The sequence below is a fragment of the Bubalus bubalis genome, chromosome 2 (assembly GCF_019923935.1).
Source record: "Bubalus bubalis isolate 160015118507 breed Murrah chromosome 2, NDDB_SH_1, whole genome shotgun sequence".
In the NCBI taxonomy this organism is placed as follows: Eukaryota; Metazoa; Chordata; class Mammalia; order Artiodactyla; family Bovidae; genus Bubalus; species Bubalus bubalis.
The window spans coordinates 185931880-185959648 of record NC_059158.1 but is presented as its reverse complement, the minus strand read 5'-3'; the positions used below and the strand labels follow the sequence as shown (position 1 = coordinate 185959648).

Genomic DNA, 27769 nt, shown 5'->3' with positions numbered 1-27769 from the left:
CCGTGGAGGCATGGAGGTGGGCACACAGCTCCCGTCCGTCTCACTGGGCCCCCGCCCTCTCCTGCCCTCTCGCTTGGCCGTAGGGAACCGTCTGGACGAGGGCTCAGACGTGGAGTCAGAACCCGACCTCCCTCTGAAGCGTAAGCAGCGCCGCAGTCGGACCACATTCACGGCCGAGCAGCTGGAGGAGCTGGAGAAGGCCTTCGAGAGGACCCACTACCCAGACATCTACACCCGAGAGGAGCTGGCGCAGAGGACCAAGCTGACCGAGGCGCGCGTGCAGGTGAGGGGCACCAGGCTTTGCGCTGCGGGCGTCGTCTGGAGGGGCTTCCCCGGCGGCTCTGTGGGAAAGAACCCGCCTGCAGTGCAGGAGACGTGGGTTCGATCCCTGGGTGGGGAAGATCCCTGGAGGAGGCAATGGCAACCCACTCCTGTATTCTGGCCTGGGGAATCCCATGGACAGAGGAGCCTGGTGGGCTACAGTCCATGGGGTCACAGAGAGTCAGACACAACTGAAGTGACTAAGCACGCACCATAGCACACAAGTCATCTGGAGACCGGGATTGAGAGAGGGGGTGGCCAGGGTCGGGGGGTTTAGTGGGCCCCCTGGAGTAGGAGTGGGGATTTTGTGGCAAGTGGTCCAGGGGCTGTGTAGACAAGTAATGCCCCCAGCACTTGGTACAGAGTAAATGAGCAGCAAATGTTAATCGATTGACTAACCAATCCTCGGACAGCCCCAGGGAAGCCAGGAGGGGCTGTGAGGACTTGGAATGCCTCCCTCCTCCTGCCGACAAGAACTTCAGGAAGATGAAGGAAGGAGGGATGGAGAGAGAGGAGGAAAGGGCAAGGGATGGAGGAAAGAAGGACATGAGTTCAGCCACAAGAGAGGGAGCTCAGGAAATAGAAACACTTCCAAATCTCTGAGGAGGGGAGGAAAGATTCAGGACAAAACTTTCCAGAAGAGACCTAGCTTCCTAGGATGGGTAATGAGTTTTCTGTTATGGGAAGCATGCAAGCTGCCTGGGCGCGTATTCCTGGACAGTTAGAAGCATCCGGGGAAGGGTGAGCAGACTTTGAACACCCTGTGGACATCCACACCTGCAAAGTGCCTGGTGCCCGATCGGTGCACCTGCGGAAGGTGGGGCACAGGAAGAGCCGTGTCTGTCTAGGGTTCAAGGCCTGCAGTGGGGATGGGGGAAGGACCCACCTCCTCTCCCTGAGCTGAGTTCTCAGATTGCACGATGTCTGTAGTTCTCTAAGGCAGAGTCTCTGGGGGCCTGGCTGGGTCGGGGGCGGGGAGGGGCGAAGGAGGAAGGGGGGGCTGATGAACAGCTCCTGTGGGAGCCCGTCTTGGCCTGGCCCCTCCATGAATGGGGAGCTGAGTCTGCCGAGGGGCTGCCCCCAGCTGCTCGCTGGGGGCTCTTCTGTCTTATCCAAGAGGGATCCGAGAGCTTCTGTTGGGCATCTGCCTTGGGGCAGCTGCTGGGAGGCTCCTCCCACGGGACCCCAGGGAACCTCAGACCCCTTTGTCAGGCCAGGATGGTCACTCATCACAGGCACAGAGACTGAGCAGTGATATGGCATTGGGGATGTGTGCACAGAGCTCAGGCCTGTGGGTGCCAAGCCCAGGCTCTTTCCATCTGGGAAGGAGAAACGGACTCCGAGCCTGGCATTTGAAAGCAGTAAAGTGCTAGAAGCAAAGGGGCATTTGAGCGCTTTGGGGACCAGCATACCTCCCTCTGCCCACCCCACCCCTCCCTGAGTGGGAGGCCCTGGGCCGCCACGCAGGGAGACCCCAGGGGGCGCGGATGGGCAGCCGCAGCCAGCTCGGCTCGTCCCAGCCCCCTCCCCTCGGGGTGACACCCGAGCTGCCGGCCGGGCCTCCCTCCTCCTCCTCTGATCCCCCTGCAGCTGTTCTCCTGGGCACATTCCTGGGTGCTTTCTCATTCCCGCGTCTGGCGGCCAAGGCTGCTTCCCACCACCTTGAAGCCTGACTGCTCCTTGTAAAACGTCCTGGCTGTCAGGGCAGTGCTTTTATTGGCCTAGGGGACTCAGAAACAGGTGTCACTCAAGGTCCGAGGGTGAGGAGGGGCTGAGAACAGGGGGAGCAGCAGAACCCAGGCACATCCCCGGCGCGGGGGCCAAGGCAGCCAAGCTTCACGTGCTGCTCCCCTCGCAGACCCTCAGTGCTCCAGGGCGGGGCTGGCTCTCGCCCCACTCGTGGCCTGAGAACTGGGCCTGATCCCAGCAAAAAAGGGATCGATACACGTTGAGTTTTAAAGAATGAACAAAGACTGACCACGCCCCCGCCCCCCCCGCCCCCAAATCAAGACAGGAATAATAGAGCATTTGGCCTGGAGAAGAGAAGGCTTGGAGGACGCAGTTGCTCTGCAAGGCCCTGGAGCAGGGCTGGGGAGGGGGAGACCAGGAGCCACAGGTTGGGTTCCCACTGGTTTCTGCCTCTGATGAGCTGTATCACCCTTGACAGATCAGTTTCCTCTCCTGATACTTAATCTCTCATCCATAAATAAAGGGGCCAAACTAAATGAGCATGAGGGCTCCTTAAAGTTCTAGGATCCTGACTTACTGACAGTCAGAGCTGCCTTGGGAGGTGATAAGATCCCTGTCACCAGAAGTGTTCAAGCCAAAGTGCGATGTCCAGGGGATGGCAGACCCCGGTGAGAGGGTTCCTGCTGTGGACAGGGCGGCAGGGGCCTTGAAGCCCTCTGAGCACTGCTTAGATTTTAGGGCTGGATACTTCTGCGGTCTTGGCCTCTGATTCTAAGAGCCTATAGTTCAAGGATTTGACAATCCTGTGTCATCTCATTTCAGTGGCACTGGGAGGTGCCAGAGTGGTTCAGATGCCTTGGTGTGAATTCCAGCTCCATCACTTCCTCCCTCGCCCTCGGTTTCCTTCTCTGCAAAACGGAGATGATGATAACAGGGTCTGCTTCGTTCTGAGAACTACATGATAACATGGAAACAGACTCACACACAGTCAGGAAGTGCCCTGCGTAGGGGCTGTGATTATTAAAGGTCACCTATTCTTAGTGGGCCCAGTGCTGGCCACCCTCGAAACTCCAGGCTTATTCATCTAGCAGTCATACTGGGCACCTCCTGTGTGCCAGGCGCTGTTCTAGGCACCAGGGACCCGGCAGACAGAAATTCCTGCTGTCCCAGGGCTGGCGTCCAAATCAGCAAGAAAGCTGGTAGGCACAGGTCGGGCAGGGCCCCGGCCCTCGTGTGTCACCCCTTCTGCCTCCCCTCCAGCCCTGCCCCCCAGCAGAGGGTCAGGCGCCTCCCTCGGAAGCCCACGGGGCACTGTGTGGGGTTATATGGTACCCCCAGTGTTGGGCGGAGATGCCCATCTCAGTCTGCAGGAAGCCCCGCCACCGGGAAGGGTGGGGAAGGCACATGAGGCAGGACACGTGCCTGGTGACCGGTGACTCCTTTCCCAGAGGAGTCTTCATTTCTAAACATCTGAGGGCCCGACCCCCACCTCGCAGACATCTTCCTTGCAGGTAAACAAGTCTGATTCGTCCTGAGCTCCGAGATTCTGAAGTCTGCGTGTCTCTTCTAGAAACAGAGGCTGAGAGCTGAGAGGCCCCAAGGCCAGCCCAGGTGTCTCCCACAAGGCCTGGGAGAATATCCCGTCCTCCAGATGAGCAGCATCCAGGGACCAGGGCTGCGTGCAGCTCATCTGGTCCCAGTTTGGAGCCCTGCTGTTTGCTTGGGGGCGGGCGGGCGGGAGCTCTGAACCGAATCCCATTTGGGAGGCACTGGAGGGACTCTGTAATTAATAACTTAAACTGAATCTTTTCGTTACACCGGATGACATTCATGATGCCTTTCTCGTGTGCCAGGCACACCGCTCAACGCCCTATGTGCGTTGTCTTCATCATCCTTACCGTGATCCTAAGAGGCAGGGACATTCAGTCTCTCCATTTTACAAATGAGAAACCTGACCTTTCACTAGCAGAAGCGAATTCCTAAAGACACAGGTAATAAGCGGCTGTCCTGGGACCCAAGCCCTAGTCTGTCTGTGTTCCTTTCCTCGGGGCTGCATTGGAAGAAGGGCCAGATGAGATGTTCAACTCAGTCATCAGACTCTTCTTATAGCGTCCTGCTCCCAGGGCAGGATGTGGAGAGAAGGACCAAGAAGGAGTAATAAAACTCAGCCTCTGTTTTCAAACAACTCAATCCTGATCAAAGATTCTGGGTGGGGATCTGGGTCCACCACTGTCCCTCTGGGAGCCTCCATTTCTCCACCTATAAATAGGAAGCTTGCAGTCCGTACTGGCTAAGAGCCCTTCCAGTTCAGACGTCGGAGGCTTTCCAGCAAAATAAGTGTCGGAGATGCTGTTCTAAATAAGCACATTGCCTGTGTTAGCTGCCTTGAGGTCCAGAACCACCGAGAAGGTAGGGGCTCTCATTTGTGCATGCGCTCGGTCGCTCAGCTGTGTCTGACTCTCTGCAACCCTACGGACCGTAGCCCACCAGTCTCCTGTGTCCATGGGGATTCTCCAGGCAAGCACACTGGAGTGGGTTGCTGTGCCTTCCTCCAGGGGATCTTCCCAACCCAGGGGTCAAACCCGAGTCTCCTGTGGCTTCTGCACTGGCAGGCAGATTCTTTAAAACTGAGCCTATTAGCAACAAAGAAAGTGAGGCTCAGAGGAATAACAGAATTTGCCCATCTTAGCTACGAGTCAGAGGCAGGATTCAAATTCAGGCAACTGATCAGACTCCAGAGCCCCTACTCTTGTGCTGCATTACACTTTGTGAGGATGGAGATGCCCGCTGGGCTGGGGGCAACCCCGCGGAAATAGGACAGTGAGGAAGAAGAGGAGAGAGAGAGAAAGCAAAAGGCATGTCCTCTCCTCCAGGAAGCCCTCCTGGGTTCTGGGAGGAGTTGGAAGCCCCTCCTCATGGCACCTCGCACACCAGCCCGTCTAAGCTGACTGTACTGAAGAGCAGCTGTCCTTTGACGTGTCTGTCATGTGGCCAGGCCAAGGGCAGCTTGAGGGCCAGGACCGTGTCCTGCTCACCCCCTGTCCTTCCTGTCCTGCTTGACGCAGAGGGAGTCCCGGGAGCTGCTGGAGATGGGAAGGAGGGAAGTAAGGAAAGCAGGAGCGAGGCGGCCAAGGAGAGAAGGCGGGAGAGCGTTCCCACCTTAGCTGAGTCCTCTTTATCTGCAGATGACCCTCGCTGAACAAACAAAACCACAGCAGAGCGTCCCAAACATAAACCGTTCTCCACCGTCTTCAGGATTTGGGCCACTTTTGCATATCTATGTTTTCCTTTACTTAAAAAAAATACAATCAGTGTATTTTAAAATAAACATGCATATCACTCTCAGGGGCCTCCCAGTTGGCACAGTGGTAAGGAATCCACCTGCCAAGGCAGGAGACATGGGTTCAATCCCTGGGTCAGGAAGATCCCCTGGAGAAGGGAATGGCCACCCACTCCAGTTTTCTTGCTTGGAGAATCCCACGGACAGAGGAGCCCGTCAGGTTACAGTCCATGGGGTCGCAAAGAGTCAGACAGGACTGAGCAACTGAGCACACACGTGTGCACACACACATCCCTCTCATGGAAGGAAGGCGACTGGAAACACACAGGGAACACGAGACAACGTGGCAAGGTTTCCAGGAAAGCATCACCTGGCGCGGCATCCTCCCTGGGCTTTAAAAAGGGAGGTTGATGGATGTTGTGTGTGTGAAAGTTGCTCAGTCATGCCTGACTCTTTGCGACTCCATGGAATTCTCCAGGCCAGAATACTGGAGTGGGTAGCCTTTCCCTTCTCCAGAGGACCTTCTCAACTCAGGAATCGAACTGGGGTCTCCTGCATTGCAGGCGAATTCCTTACCAGCTGAGCTACCAGGGAGGCCCTGATGAGTGTTAGGAAGGCATGAAGAACATTGAGCACCCAGTTGAGACCTTCTCTTCCACACACCCCAGGCCCGGAAGAGATGGGAGCGGTTCAAGGTTATCTAATGTCTGTGTCACTTGCCTCTGGGGAGGTGTCTCCACCTTGGAGTGTAGGATCCCCAGCCTTTGGGAATCGCTGATTTAAAACAGAGCTGTTCAGAGGGCCTCAGTCAGCCTGGCCAGCGTTCATCTGCCCCGGACGCCCCTGAGGAAGCCCTCTCTGCCCTGGGGAGGTGGGAGCAGCCAGGACCTGCATTTTATGCAGAAGCCAGTTTTTTTTATCTTTATTTGGCCACCACATCTCCTTTCTTTGTGAACCCTAAACGGGTCAGAGCCAGCAGCTCTTCATCCAGCTCAGAAAACCGAATTCCATTTCTTGCCTCAGAGAAAAGACAAATGATCCGAGGGGACACAAACACCCCGCCACCCCCGTTCAGACTCCCCCTCCCGCAGGTCAGCAGACGCAGACTAGAGGTTTGAGGGTCTCAAGTGATCTGTGCCAGGGAAGGCCTAGGTCTTCACCCATGAAGGGGAGGACTCCCCACTGGGCCTTGCAGAGGGAGGAGGGCAGCACCAGCAAAGACACACCAGAGTCATCTCTGCCTCCCACCATCCATTCATTCATTCAATGAGGATTCCTATAGAGGTGTGAGCAGGGGGCCAGGATTGCTTGGCCTCTGCCTGTGCGGCTTAGGGCCAGAGGGGAGACAAGAAAAACAGATAAAGACAATAATTGTTTGGGTAAGGGAGCTCACAGTTGGAGGCCTCCTGAGAAAAGGAGGTGGGGACTGGCCTAAAGTGCTTTTGAGGCAGGCAGTCCCCGCTGGAGCAGGAGGAGGCGTTTCTGCGAGCCCTGCAGGCCAAGGAGCCAGCACAGGGAAGAGTGTTTGAGATGGAGGGAACAGCATGTGCAAAGTCCAAAGGTGGAGAAGCACCTTCTCTCAGGAGCCCCGTTTTGCACACTCGTTCTTGTATTTCTCTGGCCCATCCCAGGGAACTTGTTGCAAATCTAGATAAGAGGATTCTAGAAAGTCAGACTGACTGAACTTTGAACCTCACATCCATTACAGACTAGCCATGTGGCCATGGGCAAGTGATTCCACCTCTGTGAGCCTCAGTTTCCCCCTGGGTCAATGGGACTAGGAGGGCCTCATGGGTCTGCGTATGGACAGATGCGGGAAACGCTAGCACAGGGCTCGGAGGAAAGGGAGACTCAAAGATGTTAGGTTATCAATCAGTCCCTGTGTTTGGGGGTGGGGGTGGTGGGCTTTCCTAACTCAGGGGGCCTGTGCAGCGTAAGCCAAGCACAGCCTCAGACTCCAGACACAGAACTAGCTTTTGCATCTGAGTCTGGCAGGTGGGTCTCATTCAGGTGGGTTCTGGATGTGTGGCCTTCCTTGGGGGCTTCCTGGAGATGAGGAGTGTGCAACATGGGTGAACAAAGATGGTCACCCACCGACTTTCTTCAGGGCAGCTGCAGGGAAAGAGCACTGGGCTGAGAGTCACTCGGGCCACCCTGGCACATGGGCAAGCCCCCCACCCCCTCTCGGGGGCTCAGTTTGCCCATCTGTAAAATGGGGATCATAACAATGACTTCGTCCCTGGGTAGTGAGGTCATGAGGACAGAATAGGATCCTGCCCATGAATGTGCTTTGCAAACTGTCCTGAGCTGCAGGACGGTGGGGCTCTCCTCGGAGGAGGACACTGGCTGGACCCAGGGTGATGGCGCAGGGGCCCGGTTCTAGCTGTGCCTCAGCACCCTGCCAGAAATCAGGCTGAGGGCTCAACGCTCGGCTCTCCGTCCCCCAGGTCTGGTTCAGTAACCGCCGTGCCCGCTGGCGTAAGCAGGCAGGAGCCAACCAGCTGGCAGCATTCAACCACCTTCTGCCAGGTGGCTTCCCGCCCACTGGCATGCCCACGCTGCCCCCCTACCAGCTACCGGACTCCACCTACCCCACCACTACCATCTCCCAAGGTGAGTCTCAGCTGCATCCCGGCCATGCCCCTCACCCGCCCCGCCCCGCCCCTTCATCCGCTCCCCTTATCTCCCCCCCACCCCGCCCCCACCCACTCCTTCCCTCCTCAACAAAGAATGCATAAAAAGCGTTTTCTTTGGCGGGAGGAGGGGAGAGCGGTTGTTTCTCTTGCTCTTTCATGACCGTGTTTGTCTGCGTTGATGTGGACAGTGAAGATAAAAGATGGTGTCCTGCTCTTGAACCTCTTCCCTCTGCATCCAGGTGAAGATAAGCAAGGTCGCCTCCGTGCGCACGTTTAACAGAGCTTCGCAAACTATAGAAGTCACATGAATCTCCTGGGTCTTACTAAATTTCAGAAGAGACGGTGGCGGGCCCTGTGGGTAGAGAAGGGCAGCACCCCTACTCCCTGGCCCATGCCCCCTGGTCTGCCCTCTGCCCGCTCCCTCCGCCCCACCCCGCCAGCACACAGCAGGAACCCACTGCTTGACTTCTGTCTCATGGAGGAGCCCCGTGGCTTCCTCTTAGAGGACTGGCAGGCTGGAGTTCTAGAAGCTGGGGAGAGAGGCCTCTTTGGGATTCCTGATGAGAAACTGAACCATCGCCCACGGCGGAGGTCCCGTCTGCTGGAAGACCACGTAGCGAGGCTGTGACAGAGAAGAGCAGCCCAGCAGCTAGGATCAGAGTGGCGATTCAAACCCTGGCCCCCTGCTCCCTAGCCACATCACCTTGCACACGGGCGGGCCCTGAGCCCATTGAGCCTCAGTTTCTTCATCTGTAAAATGGGAATCATTCTTGCTTCATACCCTTAGATGGGATTTCTGAAAGCACTGGTGATTTTGGTGCTCACCAAATGTTATCCAACAGCCCCAAGCAGACTGACAGAGTCCTCAAGGAGATCTGACTTTTAGCCCAGATAAGGTTTATTGAGCACCTACTGTGTGCCAATCACAGAGAACAGGGCTGGTGCACAGTAGGTGCTGAGAAGTTGTCTGGAATGTTGCTCGTTATCAGTCAAGACCTGCCAGTTCCTGGTGTCCTGCTCAGAAGCCAGCTGTCCCATCCCCAGTAGTGAGAGAAGGAAGCCCCCTCCCCACCTCCTCTGCTGGATGGAGGTCCAGAGAAGGGGGCTGGGAACCTGCCTTCCAGACGGAAGGTGCCTGCCCTGCTTCGCCCTCTGGGGCCAGGCCGCTGGCTCAGGCCCTCTGCTGGCTCTCTCTGCAGACGGGGGCAGCACCGTGCACCGACCCCAGCCGCTCCCGCCGTCCACCATGCACCAGGGGGGCCTGGCCGCGGCGGCCGCAGCCGCGGACACCAGCTCTGCCTACGGAGCCCGCCACGGCTTCTCCAGCTACTCCGACAGCTTCATGAACCCGGCGGCCGCCTCCAACCACATGAACCCCGTCAGCAACGGCCTGTCGCCTCAGGTAGGGGGCCCCGCCTCTCTGTCCAGGGTCCCAGGGGCCAGAGGCTTGCCAGCCCATCCAGCGAGGGTTCAGGGGGACACAGGTGGCTGTCTCTTGGGGAGGAAGTCTTGGTCTCCGCCACATCGCTGGCTGTTGGTCAACTCGAGAGGGTTTGCGTGGGAGGCGGGGTGGGGGGTGGGCTCCTCCGCCTTCACTTGTCATTGTTCTGTGAGCCTTTCACCCCGGGTTTGTCATCTGCAAGTCCGGTGACCCCGTGGGCAGTTGCAGAGAAAAGGTTTCCATACTTCTCACCACCCAGAGCTTGTTAATCTGGCCCATCACCCGCTTCATGACTGTGCAGACCACAACAGTCAGGCATTTTCAGTGCGTTGATGGAAGCCTTGCGCTGTTTCCTAGGGGATGCGAACTGTGGTTGCGGCTTTGTTCTAGAAGCAGTAGTCCTTCTTAGATTCCATCCTGGGCTCCATCTCCCACCTTTGGTCACCAGGAGTGACCAACGAGTGAAAGGCAAGACCACGACCTACTGGTGGAGAGAATCAACAGGGCGGGGATGTGGGGCGGAGGCATGATTCTAGCCCGGGAGCTCTGCTCTCACTGGGTCTTGAACTCTGTCCCCTCACATGTGATTGGCTGCTGGTGAAGTCATTCCATGGCTGATGGAGCTGTTAGAAGTGGTGGGACCATCTTTAGATGAAGCGGGAAAGACAGGCTGGAGCTGATGTGGTTATTGGTGAGCCCGGGGAGCAGGACTCAGTGACGCTTGAAATCAGAGCGAACTGGAAGAACTGTTGAGTTCATTTTTGTTGCTGTAACAGGCTCTCAGACATCCACAGGGAAAGAATTAAATCCAAGACTCATTTTACCCTGCCTCCCACCTTCTGAGACACCTCTCTCGTGTCTGTGGTGAGAATACGTGTGATGCAAACTTATCTGAACAGCTGTAAGAACAGGCGAGGCTTGGAGCGGGGGTGGGATCCCAGCCCCACTGTTCAGGGAGTTAGGCTAGTGAGCATCTTCGAGCTTTGGGGTATCCCCCATTAAACACGAGTGATTAAATAGAGTTGCTAACCTTAAGAAGGGCCTTTTCTGCCTTCAGCTTGCTAACAGGTCAAAGCAGTCAGCATAGAGGTGGGATAAAATAGAGGTCAAATAAACATTAGTTCTCTCCCTCCCTCCCCCCACAACCATTGCCAGGACAATATAGTAATATGAGAAATCTGTTACATAAAGAAAAAAAGGGACCAAAGAGAAGGTCAGCTGCACCCCCGCAAGTCACTTCCTTCCAACTACCTGATTTTGTAAATAAAGTTTTATTGGAACACAGCCATGCCCGTTCATTTACATATTTATGGCTGTTTTTGTGCTATGATGATGGCAGAGTTGAGTGGTTTCCCCAGAGATCACATGGCCTGGCAAAGCCTGAAACATTTATCATCTGGCCCGAATAGAAAAAGTAAGCCACCGTTGGTCTAAAATGTTTCCCCTGCTTAATACCCTTTAATTTTCTGCGTGTTTGGGGGATTTTTCTATTTGTCTCAGTTAATGTGGGTCACTGAGGGCTTACTGGGGCTTCCCAGATGACTCAGTGGGAAAGATTCCACCAGCCAATGTAAGAGCCACTGGAGACATGGGTTCAGTCCCTGAGTCAGGAAGATCCCCTGCAGGAGGAAGTGGCAAGTCCAGTATTCTTGCTGGGATAATCCCATGGACAGAGGAGCCTGGCCAACTACAGGCCATGAAGTCGCAACGAGTTGGGAGCCACGGAGCGTGCATGAGGGCTAATTGTATTTCAGTTCCATCATTTGCGTATGCTAGGAGCTAGCATCATCCCCATCTCCTGGACAGGAAAACCCGTGCAGAGAGCACGCACGCCAGGTCCCTTCCCCTCTCTACAGGTCAGGTTTCTTATCCATGAAATGGGGGTGACGCTAGCTCGTACCTCATCGGGTTGGGAAGGCTGACTGAGATGACCTAGGTAAAGCTCTTAGCCCAGGTCTAGCGCAGAGTTGTGAGTGCCCAGTGAACGGAAGCCGCTGAAGCCAGAGCTCCCCAGGGTGAAGCTCCAAGGCTCTCGGGCCCCACTTAGTAGGGGTAAGGCAGTCTGCCACCGGAATGTTTTCCCAGTGGAGCCTAACTGTCCTCTTTGGGGTTCAAGGCCACCACCTCCATCTCATTGGTGCCGAGGACTAACTGGCCAAGCTAACCTTCCAGAGCCAGGTTTAGACACAACAGGACCTGGAGCCGGCCGGGTAGGGATAACTGCAGAGACCCAGGACGTCCGTACCCGAGAATGGGGCCCAGGCCCAGCCTCGTGATACAAAACAAATCAGAGGAAATCCAAAGAGCGGTGCTGAGTCTGAGCGGGCCCTCCAGCGCCCTTCACAGAGGGGGCACAGGACACGTTGGCTGGGCTGGACCCGTGCGTCCAGGGCACCTGGCTCCCCTCCGCTGCTCTCCCCAGGCCCCCGTCTCATTGTGGGCTGAGCTTTAGCTCCGAAAGCAGCACTTTCGTCACAGGGCAGAGGAGAGACTAGTAAATTAAGGGGCCCTTAGCTTGGGGAGTGTGGTTCAGCACTGAGATTAAAGGGTAAGGAGGTTCCAGGTGCTGTCTGGGCCCAGAAACGTTGGGCAGGAGGTGGGTGGGGGGAAGGGGAGAGCCTGACCCGCTGCTGTGGGCAGCCAGACCAAAGCTGGCCGTGTCCCTGCCCTCCTCCAAGAGGCCCCCAGCTTCCACCCCATCCCTCAGGGTGGACAGTCGTGTGGGGCGTGATGGATCGAGGGAACTTCAGAGACCTATCCAGAGGTTCCCACCAAAGGTGTGAAGACAGATGGGGGGGTCTGACAGGGCCAGAGGGGACTGGGAGGTAAGCAGCTGCTGGAGGGCGGGGTAGGGGCTGCAGGCAGGGCAGACACACGTCAAGGCAGGCTGGGGGCACCTCCGGGTGTGGACCCCGCTGGGGTCACGCTGCAAATGCTTCCTGAAGGTGCGAGGGGCTGTTTGGGTGTCTTAGGTGGACGTTCTTGGCTTTTCTGAGCTCTGATTCTCTATGCACGTCCTCCCCTGTCTGAGCGTCTTCGCACTTCCAGCTTATCTGTGTGGTCCTGAGACGGGTGGGCCCGGGAGTTCTCCACCAAGACAGACGCATGGTGGTGTCCCAACAGGAGGGGTTTCTCTGCAGGGTGATGGGGAGAGGACGGGTCCCACCTGGGCCATGGAGGCATATTCCCCAGACCCAGGATCACAGGTCCGCCGTCCCCCAAGAGAGCCTTGGCTCTTGTTCTTACAAAAGCCCAAAGGGATGAGGCTGGGGCCCTGCTGGGCACCTGCTCGTCACGCCAGCCGGCTTGCGGCCGCCGGGGGAGGACTCGCTTCCTCCCCGAGGGGGGACCGGGTGCTGGTCCCGGACCCAGCCAGGGCAGTGGGTACCTCCAGCCTTGGAGACCCCGTGGAGAGTCTTCCCAGCGGAATCTCATGGCAGAAGTCATGCTCTCACGTCAGCTGTCCCCTGGCTCTGATGCAGCACCTGGCCACAGAGGGCCTGCCACGGGCACTGTCCTCAGCACTTGGGGTGACTCAGTGAGCGCAGGGGTGACCCTCTCTAGCGGGACGGACAGGCAGGCAAGAAGCGTCAGCAGGCGGCACGGCGCGCAGCATGCCTGATGCCAACACGCCGAACACGTCCAACAGGGACAGCCGGACTTCCTGAGGCGCTGCTCTTGGCGTTCCCTCTATACTGATCTTCTCCAGGGACAGAGCCTGGGTTCAGCCCTCATTTGTAGAGCCTGAGATTTACCCACCCACATGCCCTCCTGCCTCGCAGAAACGCACAGTCTTGCTCTCTTTTTGAGAGACTGACGGGCAGTGAGGGGAAACCATCTCGGGAATCCGGTCCTTCCAGCTCAGTGGACAGAAAAGCTCCTTCAGCCCATATCGTGGATGAGAACACTGAGGCTGGGACCTCAGGTTAGGGGCCAATAGGCAAGGCTGAGTCATATGGGCAAGAGCCTCCTGAGAGGCGTAGATGACCCTGAGGCTTGGTTCCCTCGGGGCCCAGGCCCTCACCCACCCCCAGGGCCCAGCCTGGCAGCATTAGGGACTCAGCAGGTGAATGGGCCCGGCTCTGCTTGGAAGCAGCTCTTAGAAACCAGCTGAAGAGAGCTTAGGACCAAAGGACCCTTAGGTGACCCTTTGGGTGATGCGATTCCTGCAGATGGAGCAGTTCGTACCAGCCCTTGTGTTGGAGTCGTGAGTGGAGCACACTTTCAAGGGTGACGGGCGGAGAGAGAGGGGCCACTCGGGTCCTTGGATCTGCCAGCGTGATGAGGGAGACACAGCCCCTGCCCTGAGGAGCAACTCGGGGCTCTGTGCTCAGATCCCAGAGTCTGACGGAAGAGAAGCCCTGTCTGTGGATGCCCCAGTCTGATGGTGGAAGCACCCACAGCTGTGTCTTGGAGAGCTCCCAGTGTGACAGGGGAGACAGGCCATGGACTCATAATCAGTGCTGACCTATCTGAGCTTCTGAGCAAAGAATCAGGAGCAAGGATCTGCTGGTTCAAGGGCCATGAGGGCTGGAGGCCCTCATGGTCACACGGGCAGGCCGCCTGTCCTGGGGCTTCTGCGGGGCCTGTGCTGCCGTGTTCTGGGGGAGCAGCCCGCGGCTGGGGCTGCCTTCTCCTCCAGGCTTTCTTAGAGGCAGCGTCTCATCCGAGTCGGAAGTGGAAACTGAGGCCCAGAGAGGGGGAGAAAATTGCCCAGATCCCAGCGTCGGGGTGGAGGCCGAGCTGGGACCCCGGGCCTGTGGCCCCCGCGTGGGCACCTTCCTGGGAAGCAGTCGTTTCTGCCACCACGCCTCCGCCTGCTCCATCATGCTGCCCCGGGCGTCATCCCCTTTGGCTCCTCTCTGGAGCTTAACGTGGAGGAACCTGTAAAGGGATTTACATATTTACAATCTCCCCCCCACGGAACTAATGAAAAATGAAAAGCAGTCTCTAAGTGTGAAGTTAATCACACGGTTGCGATCACCCTATCTCCTGTAAGAGATACGCTGACGGCTTCCACGGAGCGAGTGCTTACGGTGGGGCAGCCGTGGATGAGCTAAAGGTTGCACCAGCTTCATCCAGCCAGGCTTGGTGACCTCGGTTTACAGATGAGGAAAAGCAGATACGCAGCGTCGTCCTGGTGGCTCAGAGAGTAAAGAATCTGTCTGCAGTGCAGGAGACCCAGGATCCATCCCTGGGTCGGGAAGATCCCCTGGAGGAGGGCATGACAACCCACTCCAGTATTCTGGCCTGGGAAATCCCATGGACAGAGGAGCCTGGCAGGCTACAGTCCATGGGGTCACAAAGAGTCAGACATGACTGAGCAACTAACTTTAAACTTTCATCCGTCCATCCACCAGTCCAGATATTAATTAGGCCCCTACCACCTGCCAGGCCCCTCGGTAGGTTCTGGGAAGGTCGCAGAGCCGGGATTCGACTGGTCTGGCTCCAGAGCCCACTCTGCTGTTCTCTCGTGTCTGCCCCGGAAGCTTGGTCCTGTGATCCATATGGGGAAACTGCATTTTGAGGCCACAGTGGAAATTAATGGCATGGCCAGGTTCATGGTCTACATCTTCAAAAAGCCCAGCTTCCCCCTCCCTAGATCAGCGGGGACAAAGCTCAGAGCCTTCCAGTTCTTTATTGGTGGGGTCTCCTGAATGCCTCTCCACCGCGACCCTTCTGGCATCCATTGAGGCCTCCAGGGGGCCTGATCCAGCAAGGAAAGACAATCCATCAGCTGATCATGGACGGATGCCATGTCCCTTATCAGCCCTTTGCTTCTGGGAAGTGACTCCAGCTCCCTGGGACTTGGGAAGACAGGCTCAGAGAGGTTAAGTGACTCGCTGAAGGTCACACAGCAGGCGAGTGGTGGCGATGCGACTCTCGGGCAGGTGCGCCTGACCCACGCATCTCACCTGGCCCTCGCCCTCGGCGGGATCTTATCCCTGAGCCTGGGCCCCTCACGCAGTGGCCACTGGAAACTCCCTTTCGCCTTTTTCTCCCCCTCACTTCCTCTCTGTGTGTTTTTTTTTCCCCCTTTATTGGCAACACTGCGTCTATAATAAGCATTTAAAATGAGTCTTGCTGGACCAGGAACGAGGAAGGAGGAGGGAGTAGGAGATTTGTAGGCAGGACGACGGGGAGGGGGATCGTGGGGTGTTAAATAGCCCAGAATTTTTAAAAAACTGATGCAAATCACTGGTAGGAGAGAAAATTATGTGCAATTACGTCCTGATATTGGAAGGTTTTGCCTAGCCCAGGCAACAAGATCTCATTAACAAGCAGAAAATAAGATTGAAATGGTGTGTAAAAGAGCTGAAAAATGAATTTGAATGCTGCGTTTGTCCACAATTACCCCCTCCTTCACACATATTTTATTGCAATTTTTTTATTATTCTTAATCTCTCCATTCCTCAAAGCAGATTGGGGACATCCTGGCATTACCGGGGCGTCGGGAGGAGGTGTGAAGGATTTCCCGCTCCCCTGAAAGGAGACCCTTCTCTCGCACATTTTCCAAGGTTGGGTTTTGGAGGGATCAGAATTCATTTCTCCGGCTTAGCAGGTTGTACGAACATGGGGCTTTAACCCCAGCCGAGTGAGCGCTCCTCTGGGCCCTGCCCCGCCCTTCCCTCTCCTCCCTTCCCAGCAGCTCCTCTGCCTCCAGCTTCCTTCCTTTTGCCTTCTCAGGGTCTCTCCCAGGCTCTCCCTGTCCCGGGAGGTCTCTCTCGGGAAGCCTGGGGCAAGAGAAGCTGCACGGCCTCCACCAGGGAGCAGCCAAGTTGGAGTTCTGGTTCTGCCTCTTTCCAAGCTGCTGTGTGGCCCTGGGTCACTGGCTTAGCCTCTCTGGGCCTCCTTTCATCATCTGAAAATGGGAGTGATGGCGCTTACCTTTCCGGGGGTGCTGTGAAGACTAAAGGAGAATCTGAGTACAGTGCCTGGCAAGTGCTGGTGGTTGTGGTTTAGTTGCTAAGTTGTATCTGACTCTTGCAACCCCATGGACTGTAGCCCACCAGGCTTCTCTGTCCATGGGATTTCCCAGGCAAGAGTACTGGAGTGGGTTGCCTTACAGCAGGTGCCGAATGAATGCTCCACCCACCTCCCAACTCTGTTGTACTGGAACCCCATCTTTTCTGTCTTTTCCCCCCTTCCTCTCAGTACTGGAAAATGCCTGAGTTGGTTTCCAGTCTTGGGAAGAGAAGATGCCAGGGTGCAGGGAGTGGAAAGCACAGGAAAGGCCATCTGTCCCCTTCCACCCTCGGGCCCTGGGGAAGGATGAGCTGGGATGGAAGGAGTGACCAACCCCGGTTGGAAGGACACTGGTTTTCCCCAGGATTAGGGGAAAGCTATCTGAGTCACCCCAGCCACCCACTCACACACCTATTTCTCACGATGACCAGTGGTGATGGTGTAGGGTCAGCGGTCAGCTTGTGGAAATGACCGAGAGTCTGTGGCCAGATTTTCCTGGACCTAAAGCCAAATGCCCTTTTCCAGTATCTGCCCTCCCCATCTGGCTTTCACTGCATCAGTAACAGCCCAGCTCCCAGACCCTCCGCCCCAACCAGTCACAGATCTGCCAACCCTAATCACAGCCCTGATCGGGGTACCAAGTGGGGGCGGTGGGGAGTGTCCACTCAGCTAATCAGGCCTTCCCGCAGCCCAGTGCCCCTTCCGCCTGACTCCCAGCCAGGCCCACCGCAGGACAAGGGTGAGCTGTGCGCTCAGAGAGTCAGCCTTGGGGTCCCAGGCATCCTCCGCCCTCCCAGCCCCCAGGGGGACAGACCCTGCCAAGATCCTGCTCTCACACCCAGCTTCCCTTTGTCCACGGTTAACCTACCTCAGTGGGAAAGGCTCAGCTATTTCCCCCCTGGAGGCTGCTCGCCAAACACAGCCACCTGCTCACGTCAGTCACAGCCCAGCGCCAGCCCACAGGGAGAGGCCCTCGTCTCCTGTGAAAACAGACCGGTGTTTATGTCCCTGCTTTTCTCACCCCTTCTTCCTGAGTGGAGGGGACGGGGGAGGGGAGGAGGGTGGGGGACAGACAGGCGAGACCGGGATCGGGAACTTTCCTGAACGCTAGTGACGGGAGCAGGTCATGCCTATGGGCAGGTCCTGCTAGGAACTGGAGGGCCTGGTTTATTACCTTTTTATCATGGAGGCCACGCCTTGGGCTTACCCTGTGGCTCAGCGGTAAAGAATCTGCCTGCAGTGCAGGAGCTACAGGAGACACAGGTTCGATTCCTGGGTCGGGAAGATCCCCTGGAGAAGGGTATGGCGACCCACTCCAGTATTCTGGCCTGGAGAATCCCATGGACAGAGGAGCCTGGTGGGCTACAGTCCATGGGGTCCCAAAGAGTCGGATGCGACTAAAGTGACTTAGCACGCACACGCTGGGCTTTTCTCCATTCTTAGTGGACTGAATGGGATTCTGGGGAGACAGAATCTTGAACCTGCCTCCCTGAGTCTGGACGAGAGTCGCAGGTTCAGGGCTGCCCTCCACAGACGCTCTGATTCTCTCTTTTTTTTTTTTGGTCCACCATGATACACCTGTAGCGATCCGGACCTCCGTCCTTGAGAAGGTGTAGGTGGGAGCTGACCTCTGCCCCTGCCCGTGGGCCTGGAGTCACCAAGCAGGGAAGGGGAGATGCAGATGTTTCCAGGCACCACAGGACGCAGGGACCAGGTCTTCATACTGTGTGTGGTGATTCACCCTGGTGACACAGAAGCCCGTGTCTGGCCCGCAGTGGGCCTCCAACAAGTGTTGCTGAGCCCCCCGCGTACTGCAGGCCATACTACACGCTGGTCGGTCTGTATCCGAGGTGTTTGAGGCAGCTGGTGAGTTAGTCTGAATGTCATTACATGCAATTCCCTTCAAATTCATTTGTTTACCACCTGTTACTAACACAAAGTATGCACGTGTGCCTGAAGTTGCTTCAGTCGTGTCTGACTCTTTACGTCCCTATAGACTGTAGCCCACCACGCTCCTCTGTCCATGGGATTCTCCAGGCCAGAATACTGGAGTGGGTTGCCATGCCCTCCTCCAGGGGATCTTTCTGACTCAGGGATAGAACCCCTGACTCTCAAGTCTCCTAGCAATGGCAGGCGGGTTCTTTACCACTGGCACCACCTGGGAAGCCCAACACAAAGTACAGGGAGGTGCAAAAAAGAAATATACATGGCTGTTACTGCTCTTCCCAAATCTACTCTGGGCGAGACTCACCAAAGACCAATGAGAGAATCAGTTACTGATTAATCAGTTGAGTGGGATTTCTGGTCAGACAGGATAGCAAGAGCAGAGGAGTTCGGAAAAGGGAGGGCATGGTCAAAGAAGGCTTCTTGGAGGAGGCTTCTCAAAGGGGTAGGTGTAGCATTTGCTCAGAGGAAAATCAGTGAAGGAATAGGAGGCTGGTGCAGACTGGACCGTTCAGTTCCGTCTCGCAGTCATGTCCAACTCTCTGTGACCCTATGAACCGCAGCACGCCAGGCCTCCCTGTCCATCACCAACTCCCGGAGTTTACTCAAACTCAGGTCCATTGAGTCGGTGATGCCATCCAGCCATCTCATCCTCTGTCGTCCCCTTCTCCTCCTGCCCTCCGGTGTCTAATTCAGACACATCACGGGCTCAGTGAGGTGATGATCCAGACCGGGGTCTAGATCCCGGGTTGTCTGTACTTACTTGCTGTGTGACCAAAGGCACGGTACACGAGCTCTCTGCGTCTCAGTTTCCTCATCCGGAAGATGGGGCCAATACTAGTCACCTGGTAGGATTTCAAGAAATACATGAGATGGTTCGTGCAGCACAGCACACGCCGTGCCCGGCGCACAGGAGGGACTCAGTAAGTGGCAGTGCGTCCCCCTGTGCGTCTCCCGGCCCTGATGAGAAATTGGGTGGGTTGGGAGTTTGGGATTAGCAAACCATTATATATAGAACGGATAAACAATGCAGTCACGTAGAGCACAGGGAACTGTATTCAATATCCGGTCATAAACCATAATGGAAAAGAAAAAAAAAAAAAAAGAAATTGAATTAGCCATTCTTTTCTGGGACTGGAGGCCTGGCTCAGCCCAGCCCAGGTCACTGGCTGGAAAGTTGGCCAATCTGAGTTCCCTCTGGATGTTACTTCTGACTCACTGTGTGACCTTGGTGGACGCCTTGCCCCTCTGGGCCTCAGTTTCCCCATCTGTGCGGTGAACGCGATGGGCCACCCGCTAGTTAGGAACCATCCTTCCTGCACAGAGTCCGTGATTCCCAGGAGTTCTTTGTAAAAGGAGCTTAGGAGTCCCAGTCTCAGTCTCCGGGTGGGGGCCAGCCCTTCTCTCCAGCCTGTGCCTCCTCCGCGCCCTCCCCAACCTTCTGGGGCCCCAGCCTGAGGCCGGCGGGCTTCCCACCAGGCCAGGGGTTCAGCCAACCAGACCTGCCTGGCATGGTGGGAGAGAATGCAAAGAGAGGGATCTGTCCTTCTTTCTGATTAGCACAGGGAGTGCGCTGAACCAGACCGTCCCAGCCGATAGAGGGAAGAAAATAAGGGAGATCAGCAATGAATACAGCAGGCAGACTCAGGACTGGTCCGGTCCATCCCTGGGGTCCCTGGCTGTAGGAGAACTCTGAGATGGCAGGACTATACTGGACCTCGGAGGCCAGGCAAGTCCCCAGACAGGATAGGCAGGGGAGACTTTGAGGGTCCCCAAAGGGCCGGACTTCTCCTGCCTCCAAGCCTTTGTACCTGCTGCATCCCCTGCCCGGGTCTCCTCCACAACCCTGTCATCATCTCAGACCCCCTCCTACTTACTTTAGGACTTGGCCCCTTCCAGGAAGCCTTCCCTCACCCCTCATGCTGGGTTGGTTGTGCTTTCCTTGTGCATTTATCACATTTCATCAGGGTATTAAAAGTACCTGTATTACTAGACAAACGTTGTTCAGTCTTTGCAACCCCATGGACTGCAGCACGCCAGGCTTCCCTGTCCTTCACTATCTCCCAGAGTTTGCTCAAACTCATGTCCATTGAGTTGGTGATACCATCCAACCATCTCATCCTCTGCTGCTCCCTTCTCCTCTTGCCTTCAATCTTTCCCAGCAACAGGGTCTTTTCTAGTGAGTCAGCTCTTCACATCAGGTGGCCAAAGTACTGGAGCTTCAGCATCAGTCCTTAATAAATATTCAGGGCTGATTTCCTTTAGGATGGACTGGTTGGATCTCCTTGCAGTTCAAGGGACTCTCAAGAGTCTTCTCCAACACCACAATTCAAAAGCATCAATCCTTCAGCACTCAGCCTTCTTTATGGTCTGACTCTCACATCCATACATGACTACTGGAAAAAGCCATAGCTTTGACTGACTTTACAGACCCTTGTCAGCCAAGTGTCACTAGACAAATATTCAGTAATAATAATAATAATTCCATTTTGGGCACTTACACCACAGGTCAGACGCTGTCATAAGCCCGTTACACGATCAGCCCATTTAATGGTCATAACATCTACTTTGGAAGGGGAAGACCTGGAATTATTTCTGTCTTACAGACGAGGTGGGGGACAGTGGCACCAAGCAGTTTTAATTCACTTGTCCAAGGTCAGCTGCTAACAAGTGTTGGGGCCTGGACTGGAACCTGGCCCCAGAGACCATGCTGTTGGCCAGTACACGTCACAAAAGTGGTCTGTCTTCCACTCGCTGATGAGACCTCTGAGGTCCTTGCACCCTTTGATTTCGCTCTTCCCGGGGCCCTAAGACACTCGCTGGCGAGACCTCTGAGGTCCTTGCACCCTTTGGTTTCGCTCTTCGCAGGGCCCTAAGAGGAAGGGGGGCAGAGGCACCAGGGCAGCAGCTCTGGGGCGCCCGGCCTGGGTGCACCCCAGCACTGTCACTTCTGCCTGGACGATTCCGAACAGGTTTTTCTCTGCCTCAGTTTACCCCCTCTGTAAAGTGGGGCTAATGAATAGTTCCCATCTCAGAGCTAGTCTGAGGAATAAGTGTGCTGATAGACACACAGCAAGTCGGCATCTGGCGCCTTGTGGCGTAGCCGTTTGCAGATGGGGGCTCCCAAGGCCATACGGGGGAGCTGGTGTGGGGCCCCAGGCTAATTCTTCCCAGCACCTTTGGGGCTTCCTGCTCCTCCCTGCCTCTGAGTCTAGACTCCTGTCCTGCCCTAGCCTCAGCCCCAGGGTTCCCCCACCTCCAGACCCTCCCAGCTGAGCCCTTTCTCCAACACCTTGGTCCTTGGGACAGGTGTTCTGAGCTGCTCCAGGGGGGGTTTCTGTGGGGTCGGGGTTGATGGGGAGCAATCAGGGGGAGGAGGCTCCTCTCCTGGGGCTTCTGGGAGCATCTGAGACCTGGGCCAGGGTCCCCCAGGAGGCCCGAGCGTGGCCCCCACCTCCCGCGGGTGATTCAGCCAGAGACGGCCACTCTGTGCTCCGGTCTCCTTGTGAGTCAGGAGGACCAGCCGGGTCTCTGGAAGGAGGGCGGCCCGACCCCACCCTCAGCCCGTTCAGGCCGCCTCCCCCTGCCTTCCTCCCGCCAGAGTGGTCTCCAGGTCCCCCACCCCCACCCCGCCCACGCTCAGCCGAGAACTTTCCCTCCGCCCAGGGGATGGGAAATTAGCGGCTGTGCGTGTCTCCCCTCCAGCCCCCAGTTCTCCGGCTCTGTTCCCCATTTTGGCCCTGTCTGCGTCCCACTCTCCTTTCCTCCATCTCTCCTTCTCTCAAACCCAGACCCTCCCCCATGCTCTGTCCCCTAATCTCCCACCACCTCTCCCGGGTTCCCCCCCACCAAACACCTCTTTATCCTCCCCCGCTGCCCCTCCCCTCCCCTCCCTCCTCTGCACCTCCTCCCCTCCCCTCCCCTCCCCCTCTCCCAAACCCTGCCCCCGCCCCTCCCCTCCCCCTCCCCCAGACCCTCCCCCATGATCTGTCCCCTAATCTCCCACGGCCTCTCCCGGTTTCCGCCCCCCCAACACCTCTTTTTCTTCCACCGCTGCTCCTCTCCCTCCCCTCCCCCCTCTGCACCCCCTCCCCTCCCCCCTCTGCACCCCCTCCCCTCCCCCTGCCCCAGATCCTCCCCCACCCCCGCTCGCCCCTCCCCTCCCCCTCCCCCAGACCCTCCCCCATGCTCTGACCCCTAATCTCCCACCGCCTCTCCCGGTTTCCCCGCAAACACCTCTTTCTCCTCCCCCGCTGCCCCTCCCCTCCCCTCCCCTCTCTGCACCCCTTCCCTTCCCCTGCCCTTCCCCCAGCCCCCCTCACCGTTTCTGTCTCCCCCCCCCCCCATCTCTCCGTACCCAGCTCGCCGATGGCGGGCTCCGGGCAGGGGCTGCGCGCGGTTCAGGCGCGGTCCCGGGCCCAGCGGACCTGGGGCCGGCGGGGGCGGGGGTGGCGTGGAGCGGGGCGCGGGCGGGGAAGGGGGGACCGGCGGATCCGCGCGGCCGCCGCCGCGCCTTTGATCCATGGCCCGAGGCCGCCTGACAGTGGAAAATGCGGGGAGACAAAACCACTCAGTCAAAGTGATTCCCAACAACTGTCTCCCCGAGATAAGGACGCGCGCGGGCTCGGCGGCCCGCTTAACTCCTGCGGCCGGGGCCGGCGTCGGGGAGCAGCGGCGGGCCCAGCCGCCCCCGGAACGCCCGGCCGTCTCGGGGCGGCGGCCGGTGGTCCGGGGACCGGGCCGGCAGCGAGCGCGCCCGGCAGACGGGCCCTTCTTCCTTCCTCTCTCCCCCACCCTGCTTTCCTTTGGTCCCCGGGTAGCCGGGGACGCACTTGCTAGAACATTCTCACCGCCCCCTTCACTTACCAACCCCTCTTCACTTCCTTCGAGAAGCCTCCCTCTTCCAGTCCGAGTGACCTGCACTCCTTCCCGGGGTAGCGCTTTTGCCTCTGGATGCTAACTTTATGGATTCTGCTCTCTCCCTAAGCAAGAACCAGGTTTTTCTGGGGGCCTGTCCTCAGCACAGAGCCTGGCGCATGGCGGGGTCCGGTAAACACGGGTGGAGCTGCAGTGGACACTGGCCATCCATCCGGGTTTGCCTGTCCCGGTGACCCCTGCCTTCAGAGGCTTTCCAGTTAGTTTGGCAATAGTCGAGCAGGCAAAACAAGAGCCAGAAGCCCCCAGAGAGGAAGGGATGCCCCAGACGAGGGGGAGCGGTGGCGGGAAAGCGTCTGTGGTCCCCGCACCCACCAGACAAGCACACGCCTTCCTTAGCCGCCACGCTGGGCTGGACGGACCACCACCTTCCTTGGCTCCCAAGTCCACCGTGGAAATCCAGGAGGTGACGAGGTCAGATTATGTAACCTGAGCGCAAAAGGGAACCTTCACAATCCCATCCTAAGCCCCCAGGGCTGTCTGGTCTGTTTGGGACAGGGAGAGCCCCCAGGGCCCAGGTGATGCATGAAGGGGGTGCTGGGCAGAGTTGGGGGGAGGCAAACCCTCATCTAAGGAAATGGCAACCCACTCCAGTATTCTTGCCTGGAGAATGCCAGGGATGGGGGAGCCCGGTGGGCTACCGTCGCACAGAGTCGGACACAACTGAAGCGACTTAGCAGTAGCAGCAGCAGCAGAAACCCTCATCTTGGGGGTACAGGCAGGATCTGGTTTTGGCAAGTTGGAGAGCAGCTTCTTGGAAGGGTAGCAGATTCAATTAGTAGTTCCCAAAGCTGTGCATCAGAATGATTGGGAATGCCTGTTAAAAATAGAAATTCCCAGGCTCCACCCTGATAGATCAATTGTTGTTGTTCGGTTGCTTAGTCATGTCTGACTCTGCGACCCCATGGAGTGCAGCACACCAGGATTCCCTGTCCTTCACCATCTCCTGGAGCCTTGCTCAAACCCATGTCCATTGAGTCAGTGATGCCATCCAACCATCTCATCCTCTGTCGCCCCCTTCTCCTCCGGCCTTCAATCTTTCCTAGCATCAGGGTCTTTTGCGATGAGTTGGCTCTTTGCATCAGGTGGTCAAAGTATTGGAGCTTCAGCTTCAGCATCAGTCCTTCCAGTGAATATTCAGGGCTGATTTCCTTTAGATGGACTGGTTTTATCTCCTTGCAGTCCAAGGGACTCTGTTGGGGGACAGGAGTCTATATTTTAAAGAAGGCACTGTCCGAGGCAGCTGTTGTGAGGTTTGGCACATCCTGAGCAGTGGATTAGAGAGCCTTCATCTTGTCAACCTCTCGTCAGCACCTTGACCCCCAGGCCCCCTTCTTTAGGAAGTGACTCAGGGGCAGGACTGAGACTCCTCTCAGCAGTCTCCAGGATAGGCGACTGCCTTGAAGTAATTAACCCACTGGTACCTTTTACGACAGACACGTGCTATAGCGCTACACACTTGTCACTGCCTAGAAAGACTCGGGAATTAGCCGGGCTTTTCCTAGGGCACAGTGAGCGTGGCCATGCCCAGATCCTTTCAGATCTGATCAGTGGACAGCGTATGCAGTCAAGTTGCATGGGCAATCCCCACTTTGGCACAAAACCCTGGGAAGCCTTTTCGAGCGCACTGAACAGGGAGACCCATCACTTCCCCAGCTCCTGTCCCTCCACCCTGCTGGGCTGCTGGGGGCCAGCAGAGAGCATGAGAGCTCAGCGTGAGGCTGACGCTCCTGCTAGACGGGGGTCTGACCTGCGGCACCAGAGGATTAAGGTCCTATGAGAACACTGGCAAGCATCTTACACAAAAAGTGTGCATCCAGGCCGAAATTGAGACGTGACACCCCGGGGCAGAAGTTCCTGAGCTTCCCCCCCGGGGGCTGCCTTCTCCTCCCCATCACACATAACACCCATCCCCACCCCTGACTCCCCCGGGCGTCCTTCCCTGAACGCCCTGGATGCTGACTCCACCCCCAGCCAACTCCAGTTTCTCTAAGCCTCTGTCCCAGCTGAGGTCCCATTCTGCTTTGACCCCCAAAGAAATGGGGTTTTCCTCCAGCACCTTTATACAGTCCTCAATAATGACAAGAAATCCCCCTTCTGTTCCGAAGCAGAGGGGTCAATGATGTGCTTCCACCCCCATTAACTATTTGGTCCTCACTGAGCTCTGAGGGCCCGGAATTGTCATGCCCATTTTGCAGACTCAGAGAGGCAAAGCTCAAGGTCAGCAGCAAAGGACAGTGTCAGAATTCAAAAGCCCGGTCTGCCCGATCCCAGAGATTAAATTCTTCCCTCCATGCCAGGCTATCAGAGCAGAACTCTTGCCTCTCCAGGTCTGCTCTGCACCTTGACAAGCTCCCAGGGGATTCCCATGTGCAGGAAAGTTTGAGAAGCACTGACTGAAATGACCGTGTTGTACCTTCCCAGCTCTCAGATGCCTCCTGAGCTTCTGAAGTGACTCAGAATGGTCCACCCTGGGCGGCAGAGGAAGGAGACAGGAAGGGGCTTTGGAGGAAAGCTGCCAAAACCCCTCAGGGGAAGAAGCAGGGGAGGTTGGCTGAGGGTTCCTCCAGCCTGGGCGGACAACCTGCTGGACCAGGGTTCAAACCTCGCCTTCCGACCTGGTAACCTTGACTCTGGCACGCTGAGCTCCAGGGCTGATTAAAGGGCGCTGCCTCTTGGAGGTGTGTGGGCACAGGGGCGAGGAAGTGGACAGACCCTTAGAGAGGATCGGGGTGTGAGGTGCTGATGGAGAGAGGGGAGGTGGGTTTGGCTAGGCAGGCAGGATGGTCAGGAAGAGGGAGGAGGGGAGGCTGAGGGAGGGAGGTGGGAAGACGGTAAGAGAATCTGGGGGAGAAGAGTACAGAGGAATAGAGACGGGAAGAGAGACGCCTGGAGACAGAGAAAAAGAAAAGGAGAAAGAATAGCACAGACAGAGCTGTGCAGAGAGGGGAGAGGACGGGAAGCAGAAGGCAGAAACCAGAAGAGGCCGGGATGACGGGGAGCCAGGAGTGATGGCGTCAGAGACGCAGCTGCAGGGAGCTGAGCTCACGGAAGTGGGATGGGGCCCCGGAGCCCAGACAGGAGGGGGACCCCAGAGCTGGAGGGGGCAGGTGCAGAGGGCGTGCCGGAGCGCCAACCTGGCCCTGCAGCCAGACTCAGGTTTGATTCCCAGACCCGCCACCTGCTTGCTGCGTAGCTTTGAGGAAGGAAGGCGCTGCACTTTGGGTTCCCGCATCAGGGGGTGTGGGCACCTGCCTGAGCCCAGCTGCCGTCCAGGCTCCGTCTCCCCCTCACATGGACACCGAAGGGCCAGATGTCCATAGCAGGGACCTCACCCCAAGCCCCGGCCTGAGCCCCCAATGCCCCGCTCCCAGCCCTGGCTTCCTGGCCTGGCGGTGGTTGGTCTCCCAGCCCCCGGAACCAGGGGTGAAAAGTCTTGGCCTTCTGATGAGTGTTTCTCTTTAGTTCCAGATGCCACCCTGACAGGGGGCCCCCCTGTGATTAATCTCCCCGCTCCCGAGGCTGGGACCTGCCCCGCTCCCCACCCCAGAGCTGGCGGGTGTTGGGCAGCACGGGGTCTGAGCCTTCCAGAGTCCCCGTCTGGTCCTCCCTCCTCCTGGACCCGAGAGCAGGGAAGACCCTCCCTCAAAGCCACCCTCGGAGGAGCCACTTAAATTCAGATGAGCCGACTTTTCATCCAAGCTCCTGTTCTCCTGTCTCTGTGATAGCCTTAACCCTGCAACCATGGTTAGGAGGTCATGTCAGCAAAGTGCCCAGAGCCCCTTGGGGCAGGGCACAGAGACCTCTGAGGGCCTGCGGGGAGGTCCCTACAGCCCCGAAGACAGAGGCACTAAAGCTGAGCCTGGGTGCGGAAGAACAAGTGTGGCTCTGGCAGTTACCCCAGGAGGCAACTTGACAGTCGTCGAACCACGTGGGGGCACATGGCCTCCAGGCACTTGAAGGCTCTCATGCGAGTGGCCGAGGAGGGGACTGTGGCTAGTTGGGGATACTGCCCGGTGGTTTGGGGACGACTGTCAGAGTCGGGGACCCAGGTGGAGCTCCGATTGGTCGTGGTTGAATGTGAGCGCTTCAGATGATAACTCTCCAGGTGTGAGCAGAGGTTACAGCTGTGTGATCTTGGGCAAGTGACTTGACCTGTCTGGGCCTCAGTTTCCTCGTCTATAAAATGTGGATCACAGCAGTGCCTGGTGCGCAGGGATGTTGTGAGCAGTAGATAGGTTGACGCAGGAAACGCTTAGAATGTTGCTTGGCGTGGAGTCAGCGCTGAAGCCGCGTTAGCTGGGAGGGTTACCTTTGGAAGTGCAGTTAGCCGAGTCGTGGAGTTGGATTGTGTTGGGAGCTGGGAAGCCCGCTGCATTGGGGTGCATGCCTTAGAGGGTGGGGTGGGCACTCCATTCTGATTCTTTCCGCCACCCCTTTCTCAAACAACCCGGGGCATCGCCTTCCCAGCCCCGAGTGCCAGCCGAAAAGCTCCTATCTCATCCTGTATCTCTCCCAGCCTGGGGCCGGCAAAGAGACAACATCTCTCCATGGCCG

At 57.2% G+C, this 27769-nt stretch overlaps 1 protein-coding gene across 3 annotated transcripts in view; it reads left to right on the top strand.

Annotated features, from left to right (window-relative positions):
• Nucleotides 1-27769, top strand: part of PAX7 (paired box 7) — a 106888-nt gene that overhangs the window by 55252 nt on the left and 23867 nt on the right. For all 3 annotated transcript variants that reach the window (XM_044938198.2, XM_006054284.4, XM_006054286.4), the window contains exons 5-7: nt 84-283; nt 7738-7903; nt 9126-9328. In XM_044938198.2, coding sequence (XP_044794133.1) covers nt 84-283; nt 7738-7903; nt 9126-9328 — 569 coding nt within the window. The remainder of the gene's footprint in view (nt 1-83; nt 284-7737; nt 7904-9125; nt 9329-27769) is intronic.